Source organism: Aotus nancymaae, unplaced genomic scaffold, assembly GCF_030222135.1.
Source record: "Aotus nancymaae isolate 86718 unplaced genomic scaffold, 86718_ANA_hifiasm-v0.15.2.pri h1tg000016l, whole genome shotgun sequence".
Lineage (NCBI taxonomy): Eukaryota > Metazoa > Chordata > Mammalia > Primates > Aotidae > Aotus > Aotus nancymaae.
The window spans coordinates 19847522-19866109 of record NW_026988428.1 but is presented as its reverse complement, the minus strand read 5'-3'; the positions used below and the strand labels follow the sequence as shown (position 1 = coordinate 19866109).

The following is an 18588-nucleotide window of genomic DNA, read 5'->3' as shown; positions in this document are numbered from 1 at the left end:
TAAGCAGATCACAATGTAGTTCAGTATGTCTGGTTAGTATATCTCAATACATTGTCTAAAAGTTTGTGCTGTATCCAAGTGGAATCAGTTCTGATGAGTTGGGCATTGTTCTGGTCAGCCATTTTCTATTCTATTTAAAAAATACTTTTAGCAGGAAATTTTGGAAATGAGCAGAAAATGGGGACTCAGCAGCTTAAAGAGGTAACTGTTTCCTTATTTAAAAATTTTTTTGTCTTTTACATAAGCTTTATGGCTTGGAAGTCTCATAATTTTAAGTATACCAATGCATATTTATTACAAAATCATAATTTTATCCCACAAACAGTTCAGAATGTTTTAATGTTCATAACTGCTGTCATTTCAACATACTATATTTCTAGGTAATAACAGAAAAAAAGATAGGATAGTACATGCTTTTAAATTGTGCAAATCTGAGGAAAAATCCAGCTCCACTTATTAGCCGTGTTGAATATGGGCACTCCATTTGTACTCTCAAAACCTCCACTCTTTATTGAAATAATGCCCTACTACCTCCAGTTTTGTCATGACAATTAAATAACTAGCATCATGGCATTCAGTAATCATCACTATCATATTTTCCAGAGGATTTATTATATATACATTATATGTAAATAAATATATTTTATAATAAAATACATATATTATATATAGGTATATTCTTATATAAAAATATATATTTTTTAGAATGGGGCAATTTGATTTTCTTCTCAGTTGCATTCAGGGAACTTCCTAATTTAGGCTTCCAACTTCTAATCCCAAATATAAAGATGAAAGAAGGAATTAATATATATATGTGAAAAGTGAATATAAAGTCTGAAACAAAATCAGGAATTAGTTGCTGTTGTTTTTGATGGCTCTTAACAATACAAATATTGCAAGAAAATTATATATTGAAAAGTTATAAAACTCTATCTTGGTGTATTGAAGCAATTATAAGACTTAGTTTTATTACTTGTTATGTTAAACATAAATACAGAGTCAAAAGTTATTTCCTCAGTATGCCATCAGTAAAAATGTACTTAATGGTTTAAGTCATTCAATTTTAAAACCATTTTATTTGTTTATTATTATTATTATTTTTAAGAAGGAATCTCACTCTGTTTCCCAGGCTGGAGTGCAGTGTTGCTGTGATACCTTACTGCAGTTTCAAATTCCTAGGCTCAAGGGATCCTGCTGTCTCAGTATCCTAAGTAGCAGGGACTACATGTATAGGCCACCACACCCAGTTAATTTTTTTCTTTTTTAGAGATGAGATCTTGCTATGTTTCTTAGGCTAGTCTTGAAATCCTTGCCTCTAGGTAATCCTCCTGCCTCAGTGTCCAAAAGCCCTAGGATTATAGCTGTGAGCCACTGTGCCCAGCCAGCCATTGAAATTTTTAATGTGCTATTTAGATCTCTGCTATACCACTGGCTTATTATTTGACCCTAAGAAAGTAACAATACCTGTGTGAGTTATCATTTCATAATGGGATTCATAAATGTACTGATCACATAGGGTTGTTGTGAATAAGAAAAGAAATAAACAATAAAATACACAGAAAGTACTTAGACTAGAACAAACACCCAGTTAAGTTTTAGCTAAAGCATCATTCATCCTAACAGGAGGCAAAGTTTCTCTGGACACAACACCATACCAGTGTCATGACTCCCATCCGATCCATTTCCCTGGCAGGGCTTCGAGGGGTGAGCTTTGGCGTTGAGTGTCCACTTGGGGGAGATGAACTGGCCAGTGATGAAGCTGTAACGGAGGCAGTGATGGAGGTACCTGGGTGGACCCTCGCCAAATTCAGGCCTTCCAGGCTCACACTAGCCACTCTATTCTCAATTTCTTCAGCACGCAACTCTGTAGATTCTTTTTCTTCCTGAATTAGTCTGAAAGATACAATTTAATTTTGATCCATTATATATAATTTAATATGGATCCATTATTTGCTGCTGTAATGATCATTGGAATTCACATAATAAATCAATAGAAACTACTCTTGAACATTTTACATCAAATCTAACTTTTTCATATTTTTTTCTCTAAGCAGTGTAAGTTTTGGTAAATTCCAGGGACTTCCTGGCTGCAATTTAGAAAATTGTTTTCAAATGATATATTTTTCCTGACCACTTTCAGTTTCACCCTCTTTGTATACTACCACCTGCTAAAACTCTTTAAAAATCTTGAACCTAGTTAATTTCTACCATTAAGCCTAATCTTACATTTAACTCAGGAACCAATAAAAGAGACGTTAGAAGTTCAGCCTTGAGATGGGAAAGCACTAGCAATAGCTTAGAAAAAGTGAAAGATTATAATTACATGTAAATGTGCCTCATAAGATTCAAAGTCATTAAACCTTACCTCCTACCTAATGAAAAAGTTCAAATGATATTATCCTTAATAAGTGGTCATTCATAATATCATGTAGCCAAATAAAACCTGAGTCTTTTCTTAATATTAACACTTAGCCAAGCCTCCTTTAAATAAGTACCAGAAAACTTAATAATGTGAAAATATAGTTAGATAGATGATGAATATATAAACAATGAAAAAGTAACTTGAAAACAAAACTAATTAGTGTAAATGCTTTTGAGGCAGCTATTATCCTTTTTCTTTAAATTGAGAAGTAGCTTCAAGAATATTTATAAATTATTTATTACAAAGGCACAAATAATAAAGAGCATTACCTAGGTTTTGTAAAAATCCTATTTGAATCTTAAATTGAATCTATATACATTTTGTATCTTGTTATAATGAAACTGTGTACCAGTATAGTTTGATAAGGTCGTGAAATTTTCCTGAGCTATTTTGTTCTTAATTACAAATGGTTCATTGTGGTCCCCTATTATATAAAACTCTTACCTTCAAGCTTACGATCACTTCAGAGTTTTCTTTTTACATATTTAGAATAGAGAATGTATTTTTTTTGCTCCATTTATTCAGTAGGGAATAGTTGTCTGGTCTACGTTTACTGTGGGAAGTTGATCTACATTAACTCACCTGTTTTTATATATTTCCCCAGCTTTTTGATAATTAACTCACTGCTGGTGTCTTCACTAACTATTCTGATAATCTTTCTGTTTTTAGGTAGTATGTGTTTGCTGGCCAGGAAGAAAGTACTTTGATTGTCTACCTACATGTCATTGGAGTAAGTGATCTTTGTGATTTTAACAGACTGTTAAAAAATTCTTACAAAATATGGACTTAAAATCTAATGGAATATGCTTTCACAAAGATTTATTTTGGCTAAAACATTATGAGGCACATTTATACTTAATTATAATCTTTCACTTAGAAAAAGAACATGAATTCTGTTATTCTCAAAGTTTATTTTTATGAATGCATTTTTTTAACTTCACCCCAAGGTCAGAACCCTAAAGAAAGGTATAATCAAGTAACATAGTACATTGTTAACACTTAAAACACATTTGAAAGAAAGAAAAAAAAAACCCTACCTTCCCCCTCAAAAAATAAAAATGAAATAAAAGAAGGCATTGTTTTACTTTTAAAATACTTGGTAGAAAAATAACTCCTTAGAAAATTTGTCTGGTGACAAATTTCTGCTGTACACAGAAATTTTGGTTAGTAACTTTAGGTATTCTATAAATTGTACAAGAGAGCAAAACCTAAAGTAACAAGCTGGGTAAGAAGTAGATTGAAGTTTAATCAAACAGAAAATAGTAGCTAACTATGAAAGAATAGATCAATGAACATTGCTATGGCAAATGAGTTTGAAGTAATTTGAATCAGTGAGCTGTGAATAAGCCAGAAAACATGCATTTTTAAATGGCTAAATTAGTTTATGAAAGAAGAAAAACCTTAACCAGAGAAAAATTCTGGTTATTAGCAGGCTACCCTGGTTTCAATGAAGATGACTACTTCTTTTAAATGTGATATAATCACATTTCATAAAATTTCTTACAAATAAACAACTTTATTAACCTATTGGCCAAGATTGTTAAAGAAATTACTACCCTAATGTTACAAAGCTAAGGGTCTCTGAAGAGAAATAGGTTGTTATTGAGGGTATGTTGACATCTTTGGTGAAAATAAATATCATGAGAATACAGACTTGATTTCAAACTTGGTGAATTCAACCATTAGTTGAACAGCATCAGAAAGTATTGTTCAGTTATTCAGTTAATATTTGTATTTTACATTATTTTTTCTATTTAGAGTAATCCAATATTTATGGAGCACTTTCTAAATACAAAGCAAAGTGCTAAGACCTACAAATAAAAGTAAGCAAAACCAGATACATTTCTTCCTCCTTTATAAAAGTTACAATCTAGTGAAAGTAAAGAACTAATGGACTGTACTATCTTCCTTGAAGAAGTGATGGAGGAGCTGTCCATGGTGAGTAAGGGTAACACAAGTGAAATGTTAGAGGGAGTGGAACGAGAGTAATGTTTCAGGAGTAAAAGATGACACAGCAAAAGAAAGATCATGGAGTACTTAAGGAACTGGTAAGTAGGAAAAGTAAATGGTTAGAGAATGGCGAGACAGGTGAGGTATTGTATACCATATTAAAAATTTTGGTGTGTATCCTAAGAGCAACTGAATGATTTGAAAAAGGGGGATTACAAAAGCACATTTATGTTTTTAAAAGTCTTCTCTGGCTGCAGTTAGGTTGGGTTTTATGGAGAACTAGAATACTACAAAGAAACCAGATAGAAATTGTAGTTGTCATACAGGTAAGAAACTATTCTAAAGTGCAGTACAGTAATGATAGGTAGATTTGAATAACAGTAGAAAGAAGCCATTAGATTTAGCTAGAGACAGAAAGAAAAATTAAAGGCATTGTTCACAATAGTTAAAACCTGTTCACCAGTTGAAAAAACAAGTTCACAATGGTTTCTGGATATTCAAAAGAACACGAATCTACCTGACACAGTTGGGTTCATCATTGCAGTTAGTCAAGGAAATGACAGAAAAAGCTGATGTCACTGGAATTCAAGAAACTATATATTAAATTAAAATGAAATTATCAGAGTGACAACATTTCTCAACATTTGAAATGTTAATTTGTACAATTTCAATTGTAATGAAAACCATCTATTATTAGGGTACTATATAGCAAGAGTACTTTTTTCATATCTAGTATGAACTAATTCATATCATCCACATGTTTTATTGCCTTTGAAATGAAAATATAATAAAGATACTTGTTAGTTATAATGTTAAATTATGTCTGGCAGATATATTAAGCCTTTTATATTTAAAGAATGCAAATGCATTTGGTCCCCATTTACTTACTTAGAAAATTTGCACACATATGTCCCCAAAATGAGGGGATTTTTATCGATCAGCCTGATTTGCTATAAACTTCAGCATTAATATGTGAAGAAATGTATTTTCACTGATATAAGATTATTAATCATAAAAGATTCTATAATAATTGTATGTCAGTTTAAAATATGGCAGCAGGCAAATTTGAAAAGTTTTAGGCATCAGTGAATACAATTAATCAGCCACAAGCATTAAGATTAACAATCTGAGGCAGGTGTGGTAGCTTATGCCTGTAATCCCAGCACTTTGGGAGGCCCAGGTGGAAGGATCATTAGAGCCCAGGAGTTCAAGACCATCCTGGACAAGAAAGGGAGACCCTGTCTCTACAAAATTTTTTTTAAAAAATTAGACAGGCATGGTGGCACATGCCTATAATACTAACTACTTGGGATGTTGAGGTGAGAGAATTGCTTGAGACTGGGAGGTTGTGACTGCAGTGAGCCATGTCTGAGTTACTGCACTCTAGCCTGGGTGACAGTGAGAGACACCATTTAAATTTTAAAAAATATGAATTTTCATGCAACATATTACTACAGAAATTTAATTTTAAGAATGGTAGTAATACCTTTAACTTATCCCATTTAAAGGCATTAACTTTTTTTTTCTTCTCAAGTGTTCCTGTCAGAGAATAGGACTCTATCCTGCTTTCAGTATTTGCTTTGCTATGAACTGAATTTCATCTAGCCCCCCTTCAATTCACAGGTTGAAGCTCTAAAGGCCAAGGTGACTGTACTTGAAGATAGTATCTTCGGGAGGTAATTGAGGTTACATGAGGTCTTCCATAAATCTTTCCTTGGTAAAGGCTCTCAGATCCCTTAAAAAATATTTAAACACTGGAGTGAAATTAATTTGCTGTTCTGAAAAGTTCAAGATCAAGTTTTCAGCAGGGTTCAGTTGTTGGTAAAGGAACTCATCCTGGCTCCAGGGAGAGGGAAAAGCGGGAGGGCAGTGTGGGGAGAGAGGGGTTGTGTGTGAGAGAGAGAGGTTTAATTCCATAGAATTAATATATTAATGTTCTTTCTCTCCCTCAATGTCTCTCTCTCTCTTTCTCTCTCTCTCCCCTCTCCCCCTGCCACCTCTTAAATAGTAAATTCTGCCTCCCACAGCCTGCCTGCCTTTCCCTTTCCCTGGAGCCAAGTGGAGAGCCTTTACCAAAAACTGAAACCTGCTAGAACCTTGATCTTGGACTTCCCAGCCTCAAAAACTGTTAACATTAATAAACTTCAAAGAAATACACTGTCCCTGATATAAATGGTATAAAATTGACAAAAACAATGGTAAAGTGATTTGACTCCAGTGTTTAAATACTTTTAAGGGATCTGAATGCACATTAATTTGCATACTATTTGGTACCTTTACTGCAGTATCAATTGTTTCTGAAAAATGTATGTGATTACCACAAATACTTTCACCTTAGGTAGTAAATTTTAATTTAGAAAGTGTTTTAAAATTCACTGGAGAAAGTTTTGCCATTAACTCATTATTTTATATTACCGCTAATGTCGTTAGTCTTACATGTTTCATGTATGTTCCTTACAAAGGTTGTCCTATATTATAAAGGAGATATACAGATATTCTGGGAATCATCTGAAAATGCACTTTTCTGATTCTGTACATACGTGGTGAGGTCTGAGACTCTGCAGAGCTATTAAGCTCTCAGTTAATGCTAATGCTAATGCTTCTGATATAATAATTACATTTTTAGTATAATATCAAGGTCTTTTAATTTTTTGAAACCATCAGCACTAATTGAAGTTACCTGATTTCTTTGTTGATGGCATCCAATTGTTCCTGAAGCATCATGGCTAGAGTCTGGGCATCAGAATGACCACTTGGAGAGAGAAGATCCATTGAGCTAAAAATTGTTTCTCTGTCATCATCATCAATATCAGACATTTCAGTGTCACTCTCAAAAGGGTGGCTGCTTAGTACTCCAATCTGTTGAGTTCTATTCCACTCATGATCCCCAAGAGATTTCACCTGAAAGGTGAATGAAAAATGCATAATATTTACCATATTGTTCATCTTCAAAGCACTAATCTCAAAAAAAAAGCAACAACAACAACAACAGGCGTGCTTTTACAACTGACCTTGCAAAAACTCAACCAATTATTAACATTTTAATTTATTTGCTTCCATAAAATAGTTCCTTGACATCTTAAGTAATGTGAGGAATTAATTGTCAGCATAAATATCAAGATTTTAATAGACATAAAGATGATAAATTTCTATATGATTTATAGTTCAATCACATTCCAAGGTAACAATTACTTTAAAGCATGTATTTGCAATACTTTTCCTTATTTCCAAATATAACAATCTTTATTTGTACTCAAGCATTCATGTCTTATACTAATTAGTCTTCCTATAATTTTCTTATTATAAGCTCAGGCAACAAATATTATGACGTAAGAAATTACACAAGAATTATTTTCCCAACATTTATTTACATCGATTGCAACAAAATATTATTTAAAATATTACAAAGTGATATGCAGGTATACTTCACAGAGATTTCAGGTTAGTTCCAGCCCATCCTGATAAAGTGATTATCACAATATAGTCACACAAGTTTATTGGTTTCCTGATGAATATAAAGTTTATGTTTATTCTCTACTGAAGTCTATTAATAGCACTATGTCTAAAAAATGAAGATACCTTCATTAAAAATACTTTATAGCTAAAAAATGTTAATGATAATCTGAGCCTTCAGCGAGTTTTAATCTTTTTGCTGGCGAAGGGTCTTGCCTTGATGCCGATAGCTGCCTGATAAGGGTAGTGGTTGCTGAAGGTTGGGTGGCTTTAAAAATTGTCAAATTTTTTAAAATAAGACAACAGTGAAGTTTGCCACATTGATTGATTCTTCCTTTAATGAAAGATTTCTTTGTAGCATGCAATGCAGTTTGATAGCATTTAACCCACAGTAGAACTTCTTTCAAAACTGGAGCCAATCCTCTCATACCCTGCCACTGTCTTATCAACTACATAATGCAATATTTTATATCCTTTGTTGTCATTTTAACAATGTTCACAGTATCTTCACAAGGAGTAGATTCTATCTCAAGAAACCACTTACTGTTGATTCATAAAAAGTAAATCCTCATCTGTTCTAATTTTATTATGAGATTGCAGCAAATTAGTTGCATTTTCAGGCCCTACTTCTAATTCTAGTTCTCTTGGTATTTTACCACATTTGCAGTTACTTTGTCCATGGAAGTCTTAACCCTTCATAGTCATTCATGAGGGTTAGAATCAATTTCTTCCTAACTCTTATTAAAATTGATTTTTTTAAATACAGTCTTGCTTTGTTGCCCAGGTTAAAGGGTAGGGGCTTGATCTCCGCTCACTGCAACCTCCACCTCCCGAGTTCAAGCAATTCTCATGCCTCAGCCTCTGGAGTAGTTGGGATTGCAGACATGCACCACTACACCCAGCTAATTTTTGTACGTTTAGTTAAGGATGGGATTTCACCATTTTGGCCAGGCTGGTCTCAAAGTTTCAACCTTAGGTGATTCACCTGCCTCAGCCTCTCAAAGTACTGGGATTACAGATGTGAGCCACTGCACCTGGTCAAGGTTGATGTTTTGACCTTCTCCCATGAATCATAAATGTTCTTAATGGCATCTAGGATGATGAATCATTTCCAGAATGTTTTCAATTGGCTTTGCCTCAATCCATCAGAGGAGTCACTACCTATGGCAGCTATAGCCCTATGAAATATATTTATTAAGTTATCATACATGAAAGCCAAAATTACTCCTTTATCCATGGGATACAGAATGAATGTTGTGTTAGCAGGCACAAAAACAACATTAATCTCTTTAAGCATCTCTGTCAGAGCTCTTGGGTGGCCAGGTGCATTGTTAATGAGTAATAATATTTTGAAAGGAATATGTTTTTCTGAGCAGTAAGTCTAAAAGATGTGTTTAAAATATTCAGTAAATCATGCTGTAAACAAATGTGCTGTCACCTAGGTTTTGTTGTTCCAACATAGAGCACAGGTAGAGTGGATTTAGCATAATTAGTGAAGGCCCTAGGATTTTCAGTATGGTGAATAAGCTTTGGCTTCAACTGCATCAACTGCTTCAAATGCAGTCACCAGCTGCATTCATTCACCCTTGTCCTTTGCAGCTCTGAAGCCAGGCATTTACTTTTCTTCTCTAGTGATGAAAATCCTAGCTGGCATCTTCTTCCAAAGGAAGGCAGTTTCATCTACATTGAAAACCTGCTGTTTAGTGTAGTTACCTTCATCAATTATCTTATCTAGATCTTAATAAATTGTTAACAGCTTCTACATCAGCACTTGCTGCTTCACCTTGCACTTTTACGTTGTGAAGATGGCTTCCTTCCTTAAACCTTTATGAACTGAACTAACCTCTGCTACCTTCAACGTTTTCTTCTGCAGCTTCCTCACCTCTCTCACCTTTCATATAATTGAAGAGTTGGGATCTTGCTCTGGATTAGGCTTTGGTTTAAGAGAATGTTGTGCATGCTTTGATTGTTTATCACTAAATGATCAAATTTGTGTAGACCACTAAAACTCTCCATATTAGCAGTAAGGCTGTTTGGGGTTTTTTTTTTTTTTTTCTTTGAGACGGAGTCTCACTCCATCAACCAGGCTGGAGTGCGTCATCTTGGCTCACTGTAACCTGTAGCCTCCAGGTTTAAGCGATTCACTCATTCAGCCTTCTGAGTAGCTGGGATGACAGGTTCCCGCCACCATGCCCAGCTAATTTTTGTATTTTTACTAGAAATGGGGTTTCACCATGTTGGTCAGGATGATCTCAAACTCCTGACCTTGTGATCCATGCATCTTGGCCTCCCAAAGTGCTGGGATTACAGGCATGAGTCACCCAGCCCGGCCCTTTGCTTTCTTATTTGCATGTTCACTGGAGTAGCACTTTTACCTTCCTTCAAGAACCTTTTCTTTGCAGTCACAATTTGGCTAACTGATGCCAGAGGTCTTGCTTTTGGCCTAACTCAGCTTTTGCCATTTCTTCCTCATTAAGTTTAATTGTTTCTAGCTTTTGTCTTAGTGAGAGATGTGCAACTCTTCCTTTCACTTGAACACTTAAGACTATTGTAGGGTTATTAATTGACCTACTTTCAATATTGTTGTGTCTTGGGGAATACAGAGGCCCAAAGAAAGGGAATGTGATGGAAAATGGCTGTTGGAGAGGGGCACACACAACATTTATAGATTAAGTTCACTGTCTTATATTGTCATGGTTCACGGTGTGCCCAAATGATTACAATAGTAACATCAAAGATCACTGTTCACAGATCACCATAACAGATATAATAATAATGATAAAAGTTTAAAATATGAGAACTGTCTGGGCGCAGTGGCTCACCCTTATAATCCCAGCACTTTGGGAGGCCGAGGTGGGTGGATCACTTGAGCACAGGAGTTTGAGACCAGCCTGGGCAAGATGGTGAAAACCCATCACTACAAAAAATACAAAAATTAGCTGGGTGTAGTGGTGCCCACTTGTGGTCCCAGCTACTTGGGAGGCTGAGACGAGAGGATTGCTTGAGCTCAGGAGTTCAAGGCTCCAATAAGCCATGATCACACCATAGCACTCCAGCCTGAGTGACAGTAAAACCCTGTCTCAAAAAAAGAAAAGAAATACTGTGAAAATTGCCAAAATACAAGACAGAGATACAAAGCGAGCACATGCATTGAAAATATAGCACCTGGGATCACGAGGTCAAGAGATCAAGATCATCCTGGCCAACATGGTGAAACCCCGTCTCTACTAAAAATATAAAAAAAATTAGCTTGGCATGGTGATGTGTGCCTGTAGTCCCAGCTACCTGGGAGGCTGAGGCAGGAGAACTGCTTGAACCCGGGAGGTGGAGGTTGCAGTGAGCCGAGATCTTGCCACTGCACTCCAGCCTGGCACCGGGCAACAGAGCTAGACTCTATCTCAAAAAAAAAAAAGAAAGAAAAAAGAAAAGAAAAGAAAATATAGCACCCGTAGGCTTGCTTGAGGCAGGATTGTCAGGAACCTTCAATTTGTAAAAAACAAAGAAACATAATGTTTGTGAAATACAATAAAGCAAAACACAATAAAACAAGGTATACCTGTAATTTTTAAGCCAAAGGCATGCTAATTTACATGGCTATATATTTTTAAATGGATATAAGAAATCTTCCATTTGAATGAGAGTTTTGAATAACCAATACACCAGTGTTTTTCCAGCTGTTACCTGAATGTATAAGGAGGTTGGGCATAAAAGAGGTCTTAGATCTCTATTCTGCTTTTCAAAAATTTGATTTTCATTTTTGTGATTATATAAAATGATTTCTATGGAAGGCCACATGATACTTCTCTGAGCACTGAGTTAAGAATTAAGAACCAGAATTAGTATTTGTGTTACAATTTGTTTTGGTATCTAGTAGCACTAATTAATTTGTCACATAATAACAAGAAAAGAATTGAGATTAACTTAACATTGTCTGCATTTGTTCATTTATTTATTCATGTATTCAACAGAATTGAATGCCTACTATGATGGATTAATTCATATATGAACATACTGGTACCAGTTGAAACCCAAAAGGCATCAAGTGCCTGTGTTCGAATACGGACAAATGGATTATATACTGTTTGGGGTACATAAAAGTGGTTGAAAGAACAAAGTATCCTTAGGCACCAAAGGACTATTTTACTTCTCTATAAAATATATTACTCAACAAACTTAACTTAAACATTTTGAATTAAGTTATTGTCCAAATTAGGCTAGCACTGCCCCTTATCATTCATAGTTCTATAAGAACACAAGGAATAATTTACGTACATTTCCTTCAAAGTGTTTTTAAAATACTAATTTTAATTAAATTAAATTGAATGAACAATGTGAATTCCATTCCTCAAGTGCCCAAGAATATCAAAAGGTCATATGTTTGGCAATGTAGTATAATAGTTAAAGCATAGTAAGGGAAACTACACAAATACAGGCCCAAGTTTTGACTTCATCACTTTGCTACCTGTGCAATGTTGAACATTTAACTTTTCTGAGCCTCAATGTTTTATGTCTGAACTTAGCATACAAGTAGTACCCACTTGATAATGTTATATGAATAAATACATAGGAAATGCTTATTCAACTTCTGGCCTATAGTTGGGCTTTATTTTACTTATAGTTCTTTTATTTAATGTCATATTCTGTGTTCCAAATTAATAAATATTCTAGCATTTGAATTATCTCAGTGCTAAAATTCTATCCAAATGAAATGATCTACTTAAATAAAACCAGAGAAGAGTTGAAGTTAAAAGATTAACCTTTGGCTCATCTCTTCGCACACCCATGCGGCCTCTCCTTGGTCTTCTTATTACTTTAGTTGTTCTGTAATCAGACTGGCTGTCCACAAGGGATCCCACTGAATACCGCAACTCAGCTGAGGTGTCTAGGTGAGTTCTGGAAAAAAGAAAATATATAAAATAATCCAATCTCAAAAATTAAACTTACTGGCTGTTTAACTGGCAATAAAGGGGGAGTCCTCAAGGAAATCAACCTCAAGGAAGAAAACTGATGAACTGTCATGACTCTCTGAAGCCTCTTTAGAGACTAATGTCAGAAGTTGCAGTCTTAGGTCCATTCCTGAAATTTAACTGCATTTTCTTCTTTTAGAGTTTGTAATACTTATAACCTTTCTGTTTATTATCATTTTCAAATGTAGTAGTAAATTGAATCATATTAAGATTGATAACCAAAATCTATGAGGTTAAATTCTGGCAATTTAGTTTGAGCTCTTTTGTGTATATCATCATACACATTATTGATTACTGTATTTATTTTAAATATTTCTTATAAATCTAGCTAAAAATATCTAAAATTTGGGGGTCCCAGAACTTTTCCAATTTTAAAATTTTTGGAGAAATTTATTCACACATTGTCTATTTTTCACATTCTATTTTTTAATTTAGAGAACGAACAAAGTGCTTAAATTTAGATAGACCCAAGGCTAATGGTCTTTTTTTTTAAAGAAAATGGGTATATTAACAAAAGGCTTTTTAAAAAGTTTTTAATAAGATATTGATCCAAAAGGATGAAGAAAATTTTTTTCATAGGCACATTTGATTCTGAAATCTGCTTAAAGATGAAACAGTTGGAAAATTTTAGTTGGAAAATATCATTACATAGTTTTCAATAAACATGGTAATAAAGTGCACTATGATCAAAGTAAAGGAAAGGTTTCTCCAGGCATATTACTTATATGTGGATTTATAGCAAATTCATTTTATTGTTACAATAATGATGATGATAATAACAGTGACATCATGCTGTCCTATAAAATGAAATAACAGATCCATCATCAGTAGGAAATACACTTAAAGCTGTGTGCTCTGTTGGATTTGAGGCTCCTGCTCACTGAAAATACTATATCTTTTAGTTATCCTTGCGAACAAAGACAAGCACTTTCAAATATTTGACATTAAAAAGGGGAGGTGAGGTTTGGGTGTTTGCAACAGCAGAAGACACTAATTTAAGAAAATTAGTGTTTTGCCAGATGAGGCATTAGAACAAATGAACTAAAAAATTATTTCTCAAATAGGTGACAGCTATTGTTTTTGTAGCAATATACTTGAGACTTAATCACATAAACAGGTTTTATCATGGATAAGTCACATAAAAGAATTAACCAACCAGGCCATATTCATAAAGGATACAACTCTCTGTCTTTATCTGTTGGGCAGAGGCTCTAAGTTTCATGAAGACAAAGATCAGATTTTAGTCACCTTTCTATGCCCAGGAAGGTGTTCCTAGCACATAATAAGCACTTCATAAGTATCTGGCAAGATAATAAATGAATGAAATGATTATAATACAGGCTTAAACTATCTTGCTCTGAACAGTCTGGATTCCTTTTGCCTGTGACTGCTTACCTTAATATCCCTTTAGGCATTAGAATGGTGTTTCTACCGTTATAACTCATCATCCTAGGAGCATTGTTTTCTTGTTGATTTATCTCACAACTCCAGATGATTTATAAAAAAATAGAAATAAAGCAAAACACAGATCTAGTCATACCAATTTTTGTTTAAAATTATTAAATGTCCTTAAAGGCCCTCTATAATTTGGGCCTTTGCCACTTTCCAGCTTCATTTTAAGGTACTCTCTGTCTTGCTTTTCCTCCAGCTGTGCTGACTTTCTTTGAATTCCAGTAACTCACACTTTCTTTTCATTTCCTTGAACATGCTGTTTTTTTCTGCTGAAAACAGTCTCAACACATTTATGTGGTTAACAGTTTTAAGGTCTCACTTTAAAAGTGCTATTGCCATCTACTATTCTAGCTCCTAGTATTCTTTTCGTTATAGCAGTCCTCAAACTCATCTCTCTCCTCTTTTTTCCAGTTCTCAGAGCTAGTTCTATAACAGGAGAAAAGAGAGACAATATTATCATACTAGTTCAATTTTTAAATCATTCTAGGTGTTCAATATTTTGAAAGGGTTTGGAAGGTCTAAGTAAGTCACAAAACAGGCATTTTTTTTTTTTTAAGCAATGAATTTTGTAGCTTCTCCTTCTGAATCTCCTGTGACTCTTGCATATAATCTCATTAAAGAACTTCCATAGATAAGCCAGGTAAGAATTTTTTTAGAGAAAAACCCATTGCTCTGCTTCCTAGAGTGTTCTCTATTGTCCTTTTCAATTAGCCAGATCCTACATTTCTTCAGAGTTGAGCCAAATCAAGCCATTTCTAGTGCCTTGAACTCATTTTACTTTCTTCTCAGATGAGATACTAAGAGAAGAGTGGTCACTGATATTCACTTGCCGTAGCTTCTCTCTCCTCACCTCCCCACCTGTTAGATCAAAACTTAGTGGATTGAGTTCTCACACATCTCCTATTTCCATTATTGTTTTTTAAAAATTATTTGTCCTCAGAAGCATGAATGTTCTATAAATAACTGCTGTTTAATAAACGTTCAGTTATCCTGTACCTTATTATAAATTCTATGTTTAGCTAGTTTACCTTAATAATTTCTATAATACTTTATACTTGTGACACGATTTACTATACATATAATCCCCATTGTTTACTTGTCTTATTTTATCTGCAAAGCAAGCCTGTGAGATAATCAGAAAAAATACTGTTTATGTATATTTAGGTACAAATATATATTTGTTTAGAACATCATTAAGAAAAATGGGTTTTCCAAAATCAAGCAGTTTGTAATTATCTGTCTGAGCCCTAGGAATGTGGGTTGTCTTATTCTTGGTCTAGGGTTCTTTCTACTACAATCTGTTGTGTCAAAGAACAATTGTTCTATAGGGGCCCAGTCATCCTTCATTGTAGATAAATGTCACATTGTTAGGCTGCCCATAATGGCTCAGTGCAGTGATAGCCTTTTAGATAACACTTTTGAAACTCTGTATTCTGAGACATAAGGTCAAAAAGACAAGGAAATGGCCATTTGTTCTTATTAAAATATATTTAATCTATTGACTTTATAATGCTTATTCTATGCATTGACTCCTTTGACATTTCATCAGTTCTTCTTCACCTTCTCCATCATTCTCATCATAAGTATCATAACCATGTGAAAACATATCATTTTTATATCTGAACTGAAATTATTTCTTAAAAATTTGAAAGCTTAAAAATTTGAAAAATATGTATGATTTTCTCAATTAATGACTTACATATTTAAAAGTTCTTTGGGTGTTTTTATGCGTGCCAAACTGTTTCTCATACTAAACTGAGTATGGAAATACTTAAAATATTAAATATTGGTTTTACTTACATTTATATCAAAAAGAGTATAAGACACTTTAGGATTTTTTTATTTGAATTTTTATTTGAGCATCCGAAAATGCTTCACCAAATATTCATTTATTCATTCTACAATATATCTTGAAAGCATACTATATGCAAGACAGATTTTTAGGTGTTGAGATTATGGTAGTTATCAAAACAAATGCAAACCCCTCCTCTGGTGGAATTAGCATTCTAAAGACGAACATAACACCAAGAAAGATGGACTTCTCCTAAAAGCCTATGGTGGTGGAAAGTTTCAAACAGCTGCTATTATTCTGTGTTGCCTAATAAATACATGATTAAATGAGTGAGTCCTTCTAGGGTTTCTAAACAACTTCAAATAAAAAGTCCAAAGCACAAAATAAAATTTTATGTGAATTATTAACATATAGATCTATCAATCATCTATTTATCTATCTACCTATCATCTATCAAGTAAGCAGCTTCTTTTGATATAGTGAGTCAAGGTAGATGAGTATGACTAAATTTATTTGAATTTTTTTACCTGATTCATTTCTCTTTTCTTCTTTATTTGCAATTACTTTATCAAAATAGGTAGATGCTAAGTGACCATAATATTTGTTTAGTCACATTAAGCATTGAACATATTTCTGCATATTTCTACATTAAACACATATAGAAAATTTTACGTCGAATTCAATTTCTGTATTGAATACATATAGAGAAAAGGGCCAATGTCTCTTCTTGCAATGAGATGCAATCTCCCTATACACAGTTCAATTTTTCATTTAAGGATCTTTTAATATATTTCTACATATATAATTAAATGCAGAATACAAAAGGTAATTTTATTTTTTATTTATTATCTACAGAAAGAATTGCTAAATTAAAAAGCTATTTTTGAAAGTAAAAACTATAAATCAGTAAAGAGTTAGAACATGGTAACGACTAGCGAGCAGTAAGAGGTACTGATTTATTTTAGTTGAGGACATAACGAAACCATAAGGGAAATCATGTCGATTTTCAGCTAACTATAAATAAGCTTTTAATTTAATGTTACCTTGATATTGTGGGTTCAATTAAAGAGCCAGTTCTCATTTTCAGTTGGTCAAGTTCAGATCTCAGCTTTTCAATTTCTTCTGCTAATCTTTCCTAAAAATTAAAACAAAAAGTTACTCAGATGCCAGTAATACCAGCAACCAATTATTATAAACCAGGGTTAATGGCTTTTTTTGAAAGGGAAAACTGAAGGTATATTTTTATTAAAGATTATTAGCCACAATAATAAAGCATGCCAAAATTTTCCCCTTGTAATAAAAAATGTGGATAGCAGAAATCAATAAAAATTTATCTACATTCCCTGGCATTCACTAATCCTAGATATCTGAAAATTCATGGGAATATTAAAACTATGACCAGCTATGTAAACATCACTTAAATATGCAGGGTAGAAATGATATTCAGTTTTAAAAATAAAGAAAATGACTTATTTATGCAGTGAATGAAGAATTTCCATTATTCTTTGAGGGTTAAAGGACATATGGGTGAAGGAAAAAGATGATTCAATTGAAAGAAAAAGGAAAGAAAAGCAAAAATCATCACCTTAAAAAAGAAAGTTAACAACTTATTAGCTTCATAGTGGCACAATTATTTGTACTTAATAATTTTCTCAAATTGACATTGTAGGCTCTGGTCTTTATGTCTTAGAGCCTTTAATTAACTGCTCATGTGAGCATTTATTTTGGTTTTAATGATTATAACTTTTATATTGTTATATATGTCTACACGTATCCTTCTAGATTTTTCTATTACTGTTTTTTCCCCTTCCCAGCAGCTAGTGCTTGATATTTTACTTGACTCAAATTTCTTTTTTTCACCACACTTTTTTTGTCAATGTGGCCTTTGCAATGTTTTTCTTTTCTGTTCTTTTTATCTCACTACCATCCTACTCTAAGCCCTTTTTATCTTTTCCTGAATGATTTTTACAAGCTTCAGTCTCTTTCCTACACATTCCTCTACTAGACATATAATTTTAAAACGTGTACAATCAACTAATGCTTTGCTTTAAAATGCCAATAGTTTCTTATTGACTTTGAAAATTTCTTTGTTCATTATTTTCACAAATGTGCGGTAAGTATCTCTTGTGTGTTAGGCACCAGAGATACAGCAGTGAGCTGACAAATGTCTTGCCCTCATGCAATTTACAATTTAGTAGAAAAGACAAATAATAAACAAGTAGGAGTAAAGGAATATAGAATGTTGTCAGAAAGGAGAAAACAGGGGAGTCATGGAACGGTTTTCAATAAAGTGATAATTGAGCAATAACCTAAATAAAGGAGAAAGTAAAAAATGAAAATATTAGAAAAAGGCAAGGCAGATAAAAGCAACAGCAGGTGCATATGCCCATTAGTGGAAGTGAAGTAGAGGGCAAGGAATCCAGTGTGGCTGGATTGGAGAGGTTAAATAGACAAGTAAAGGACGGATTTTTAAAAGTATGATTGCAGAACACATGAAGGGTAGTTCTAAAAGACATTGTAAAGTACTTTAAACTCTCTGACTTTTACTCTGC

General features: G+C 33.6%; 1 protein-coding gene across 22 annotated transcripts in view; it reads right to left on the bottom strand.

Annotated features, from left to right (window-relative positions):
• The window catches only part of PPFIA2 (PTPRF interacting protein alpha 2), a 495144-nt gene that overhangs the window by 86831 nt on the left and 389725 nt on the right, over nucleotides 1–18588 (bottom strand). For all 22 annotated transcript variants that reach the window (XM_064376927.1, XM_012442054.3, XM_064376925.1 and 19 more), the window contains 4 exons: nucleotides 17080–17171; nucleotides 12583–12718; nucleotides 7053–7273; nucleotides 1656–1893 (listed from right to left, as the gene is read on the bottom strand). In XM_064376927.1, coding sequence (XP_064232997.1) covers nucleotides 1656–1893; nucleotides 7053–7273; nucleotides 12583–12718; nucleotides 17080–17171 — 687 coding nt within the window. The remainder of the gene's footprint in view (nucleotides 1–1655; nucleotides 1894–7052; nucleotides 7274–12582; nucleotides 12719–17079; nucleotides 17172–18588) is intronic.